Source organism: Lindgomyces ingoldianus (assembly GCF_010093535.1).
Source record: "Lindgomyces ingoldianus strain ATCC 200398 unplaced genomic scaffold BDR25scaffold_17, whole genome shotgun sequence".
Taxonomy (NCBI): Eukaryota; Fungi; Ascomycota; class Dothideomycetes; order Pleosporales; family Lindgomycetaceae; genus Lindgomyces; species Lindgomyces ingoldianus.
In genome coordinates, this window is record NW_022985178.1 from 1,118,857 (window position 1) to 1,124,532 (window position 5,676).

Below are 5,676 nucleotides of genomic sequence, written 5' to 3' on the forward strand. Positions count from 1 at the left end.
ACAGATTTTTTAATCTAAGCTAATAGAAATAATAATATAAGTTTAGACCCTACTTTTAAATACATCTTTTTTCTTCCCATCCTAGCTAGTATCAAGTACATAACCAAGATGGCAGTATCTGATCGGAGAGCACTGTCACGTGACGTTCCAACACGTGACGTGTACAGCCCCCGCCTTGTGTCACCTTGTAACCGAGCTTGTCGCCATAAAGTAAGCTCGTCTTGCCCATGCTTATCCTTACTCCCCTGACACTCACCCAAGAGCTATCTCCACAAACTCTGTGCACAGAAAGACGCCATGGACGCTCCTTTTCAACGGCTCGTGGGGCGTTTCGTGCCAGTGTCATTGCCCCCGTCTGGGACCTTCGACGGGCAGACAGTTCTCATCGCCGGTGCTTCCACTGGTATTGGGCTCGCTGCTGCCGTGCACTTTGCGACCCTCGGCGCTAGCGTCATCATCACATCCCGCGTAGCATCTCGTGGGGAAGCTGCAAAACGGCACATAGAAGAAGCGGTGGGGCCCTCTTACAAAGGCGACATATCGTGTCTTGAGCTGGACTTAGAAAGCTACGAATCGTGCACCAGCTTCATGGCCAAGCTGAAAACCAGTCTCCCCGACCCTGCCGCGCTAGATGTAGCGATCCTGAACGGTGGCATGGTGAATTCTCACTGGGAGCAAAGTGAGGCAGGTTGGTAGGTACTACGGCGCTCATCTCTCCCCTGACCCTATTATTCACTATATGGTAAGCCTGGACCGGAATTCGATCAGTCTAACGCGCAGGTGGTCTAGGGAAAGAACAATCCAAATCAACACCATCGGTACGACTCTCCTCAGCCTGCTTCTGCTAGGATGGATGCGTGAAGCCCGGAGTCATAGAAAGTCTCCAGCGCATATAGTCTTCGTCTCCTCGCGCGACCATCTCTACAACGACATCGATCCACTGGTCAGGTGGTCTCAGGAAAAGGACGGCATTTTGCGACAGGTGTCCAGCAAGGACAACTGGGATGGCGGATTTTGGGAAACGCAGCCGAACTACAACATTAGCAAGCTTCTGCTCATGTACACGATCGAGGGTATCAGCGAATTGGCCCGAGGGCCGGACGGCGAGTAAGACATGAGCCCTTGAACCCATTCATCTCCCATCTCTTCCTCAACTAGTCCAAAAAATCCCCATCGATACTCACAGCTGACACAATGCTGGGTTGCTAACGATTTGCTAGTCCTCTCGTCGTTGTTAACAGCGTGTGTCCCGGGATGGTCAAAACCGATATTGGCCGTCGCATAGCCACGAGATCGTGGATCCACGCGATCGGTGTCTGGCTAACTCTGTTTGTAACCGCCAAAACTGCCGATTCGGGCTCGAGAATCTGCGTCACGGCCGCACTGAAGCCGAAGGAGAATCACGTGAGTACTAGCTACCCAAGCGCACGTACACAAATCACGCTCTTGACAGTCAAACAAATTTGTTCTGTGTTGAGCATTGGAATCCATTCTAACCATGTGCGTTTTAGGGCGAGTTCTTCAATTACTGGATGACGCCCGACATGTATCGCGGGTATGTCATGACACATCTAAGTGGTGACTATTGGATAGAGTACTGATGAAGCGTCTATAGGCAAGCGAAGTCCGTAATCGGCAGTGACAAGGCAAGGGCACTGCAGAAACAGGTGTGGAAGGAGGTAATCGATGAGTTGAAATCCAACGTGCCGGGACTGCAGGCTAGTCTAGATAAGATGTGCCAGCCCGCCATGGATACATTGGGGAAAGGCTCGATATGACGGCTTAATAAGTTTGGTTTCCCGTTCGTTGAGGTTCTGAGTTATCATTTCTTTTGCAACCCTTAGGTATACAATGGTGTTTCCGTGGATGAAAGATCTTTTGGATCGCTCTCATATGTAAGAACTGATATCTACATTAAGCCTATTCACATTGAACCCAAGAGATCAACAGATCTAGATGTCACACGTGTCTCACGCGATACCATACCCATGTACTGCACTATTCACTCATTAGGACTACCTGCTTTCTTGTACAGTATATAGTCAGCCCAGAGCTCTCTCAAGCTCCTTAGACCTTACAATACACTTGTATAATTCACCTTATTTAGATCTTAATACCTTGTTAACTTGCTTACCCTACAACCCCTTCTTCGCTTATGCAAGAGTGATAAGCCTAGAGTTGCGCTTCTAACTAGTACTATAGTCACTACTGCACATTTAGCTTTTGCATCTAGCTTAAGAGGTGTCGCGTACACTGAGAGCCTTGGCTCGGGCTTGGAGCCTGGGACACGGCTCGGGATCTGGAGATAATATGTTCCGAAGCTTGGTGTATATAAGGAGAGCCTTCAATTCTCCTAGATAGCAGAGTTACTTTATCTAATCTTCTAAACAGCTACTGCTAGGCTATTTTAGTCTCTATAGTTATAGGCCTAGCACTGTAAAAACCTAGAATAATTCTTTTTATATAACTATAGCGCTAGTAAAAGCTGTTTAAAAGCTCTTTTATTCTTATTACCTTTAATACTTATGTTATGTCTAATTAAGATTCTTCTCTCTTAATAAGAGTGTACTAGCTTAAGGACTATATAAGCTAGCCTCTCTAGTTTATCTAGCTCTAGTTTTATACTCTTAGCAAAAACCTATAGGACTAGGTGGACTAGGGTACTAACATAGGTGCAGGTTAGGGTGCACTAGAATAGTATATTGTCTTAGGTGTATTACTAGAAACCTTCTAAGACAAATTTATAATAGGTCTAACATTAAATGTTTTGTGTAGTTAATAGATTACTTTAAAATAATAAAAGTGTTTCTTTGTTTTATGTTATAAGCTATTAAGTAGGCTACTATTATTTTAAAGAAGCTCTTTTAAGTGTGTTTAAACTCTAAGTTTAGTACTTTTAAGCTAAGCTGTATCTTCTTTTATAAGTAGACGAACTATTCTAACTTTAATATAAACTTTTTAACAGTAGCACTAATAAAGTAAGCTTTAAAAGTAAAAAATACTTTTTTTAACACTTGTTACACCTTTATTTTTTATTACTAGTAATGAAGTAAGTTTATAACATACTTCACAGGCGAGTTGCTTACACACCTAAGTCGCTTACTTTTGCTAAGACCCTACTCTAACAAACTCTATTATAGCCTATAACAACCTGCTCTATGTAAGGCCGGATGTCCTAGAACAGGCTAGTATGGCCTCACCTAACCTGTTTAGAGGTTATATAACCTGTGCTTTGTATATAAGCATAAATCCTAACAAGTAAGGCTTAGCAGCAATTTATCTCTTCTATAAGACACTTCTATCTTTCTTTAAAAGCGTGCTCTTAGTGCTATCTGTGCTACTTACTATTCTATCTTTATATTTAAATTACTCTACAAGCTAGCATACTACTTAAGGGCAACATTCCTATATAATAGTGTTAAAGCAAAATGCTAGAGAAGAATTAGATATAACTAGTGCTTAAAACTACTTAAAAAGGTAGCTAAGACTACTACTTCTAGTAATACTTAACTAAGGTTAACACTAATATAAAAAAAAACAAAGTAAAAAATAAGTAAAAAAAAAATAAAAACTTTTATAAATTAGGGTTATTAAGCTATCTAGAAGGTAATTAGGGCTTAGAAAAGGTTAAAAGGGCTAGTGTAGGACTAAGCAACGCACAGTCTACCCCTGTAAATTAGGCTTTAGCAGAAGCCTGCGCCTAGCTGCAAGAGCAGCAAAAAGTGTAAAAACTAGCTAGAATAATAAAAATTTATTATTAATTTAAAGTAAGTAATATAAACACACTTAATAAGTTACTAACTAAAGCATTAAATATTATTATACTAAAACCTACTTAAGACTAAGTAAACCTACTGTGTTCTAAACTGCTGCACTAATATAAAAAAAAGAACAAGGCAGACTATAATTAGTAGTGTAAGAATAATAAGAACTATTATTAATAAAGTTTATTAAGCTTTACTTAAAAATTATAGAAAATCTCTTTTAGCCTATTATATATTAATAAAATACTATGATTACTATAAAAAATATACTACACTTATTTAAAGCTTATTAACTTATTATAGTTACTAATAACATACCTAACAGGTTAGCCAGCCACACAGGTTAGCTAGCTACTTTTGCTAAGCCTCTACTACACTCTACCTATCTACATAATGCTTTAACAACAACACTAGATTAAATCTTCTAAAGAATGTTAAATATAGCTTACTCTTTAAGCTTTTAAATAAAACTTAAAACTCTTTTTATAATACACTATAGCTATTTATAATGTCTTTTATATAACACTAAGTAATTAATGTGCTAGACAGCCTTTACAAGTAAAATGCTAGCCTAAATTAAGAAATCTAACCAAGCTTTAAAAAAAAGTAGTTATTAAGTATATACTTAAGCTTATTACACGCAGATTTCTCTCTAGGCTTATAGCTATAGCTAATATAGCTAATTCCTTACGCGCAGAGCGTAATCTAGGCTAGGTTAGCTTAAACTAGCTTAGTATATAAGTTAAGCACTGCCTTAAGTTTATAATAAAGTTTAATTATAAGTATAATTATAAAAAAGTATTTTATAAAAATTTAAAAGTTATCTAGAGCTAGTTTTACCTAGTAGCTAATATAAAAGCTAAGTATTACGCAGGTGAGCTGCTGCGCAGCTCACCTGCGTAGAGCGTTACCTTAGCTTGTTAGAGCAGCGCTAGGCGTTTACCCTGTGTTTGTGCTTGTTGTCCTTAGTGATTCTAGTGTTTATTGCCCTAGGCAGCGCAATGCTTGTTTCCCTAGGCAGCGTAGGTCACATGCGTGCTATAATTACTGTAATAAAGGTAAATAAATTCTTCTACTTTTTAAGCTTCTATTCTTTAGATCTAACTAACATACTATGTGTAAGTTAATGCTTTTAAGCTTTAAAAATAACTTTAAACTTATTTATAATCTTTACTAACATGCATTTATAGCTTAATAAAGCTAAAAGAGCTGCTTGCTTGCGTGCCGCCGCTCTGCAGGGCTGCTCCGCCCGCAAGCCCGCGCCCACTACCCTCCGCCGCCCTGCGCGTACCCGCAAGCCCGCGCCTACCACCCCCCGTCGCCCTGCGCCCACCACCCCCTGCCGGCCTCCTCCTGGTGCGCTCCGCGCGCAGTCCTGTCTAGGCTACATAAAGAGCGCGCTTGCAGGGCGCTTTAGTAAGAAGTGCTATAATTCTGCCTCTAGTAGTTTACGCTGTTAGCGCTATTTCTCTAGGCATAGCTGCCTGCCCCTGTAAGCCCTGCAGTAGTGTGTAGGGTAATCTAGTTTTAACCTATTTGCAGTCCCCCTATTGCTGTTGTCTATGCGCGGCGCTTTATTGCAGCTTTTGTTGCAGAGGACAAGCAGGTAAGCTTCTTTGCAGAGATTATACATTATACCTTAGATTAGACTAATAGGCTATAGGCTGCATTCTAGCTTTAGCTAGTTTTTTAAGCTCTGCTTAAAAAAAAAGTAGTAAAGAAAAAAAAAAAAAGATAAAAAAAAGTAGAAAAGATAAAAAAAAAAAAATTAGAAAAGATAAAAAAATAAAAATAAAAAAATAAAGTAACATTTCCTTTAGGCTTCTAGTGTGTTGCTAGCGCGCTAAGAAGCTCTTAAGTAAGCTTGTTAATCTTTTTATAGTTTAAGTATTCTGTGTTTTTGCGCATCTTA

General features: G+C 39.7%; 1 protein-coding gene across 1 annotated transcript; it reads left to right on the forward strand.

The window, feature by feature from the left end:
- The first annotated feature begins 249 nt into the window (after positions 1-249).
- On the forward strand, positions 250-2,070 carry BDR25DRAFT_303976 (NAD(P)-binding protein). Its single transcript, XM_033690114.1, has 5 exons — positions 250-692; positions 790-1,107; positions 1,221-1,404; positions 1,512-1,555; positions 1,616-2,070. The coding sequence occupies exons 1-5, from the start codon at positions 298-300 to the stop codon at positions 1,776-1,778; spliced, it is 1,104 nt and encodes a 367-aa protein (XP_033547378.1). The 5' UTR covers positions 250-297; the 3' UTR covers positions 1,779-2,070.
- The last annotated feature ends 3,606 nt before the right edge of the window (positions 2,071-5,676 follow it).

Bases quoted from the DNA above. Each gene is read 5' to 3' on its own strand.
- BDR25DRAFT_303976 (XM_033690114.1), top strand. From the start codon at position 298: ATGGACGCTCCTTTTCAACGGCTCGTGGGGCGTTTCGTGCCAGTGTCA. The intron at 1,405-1,511 runs GTGAGTACTAGC...TGTGCGTTTTAG, and splicing joins TGAAGCCGAAGGAGAATCAC to GGCGAGTTCTTCAATTACTG. The intron at 1,556-1,615 runs GTATGTCATGAC...AAGCGTCTATAG, and splicing joins ACGCCCGACATGTATCGCGG to GCAAGCGAAGTCCGTAATCG.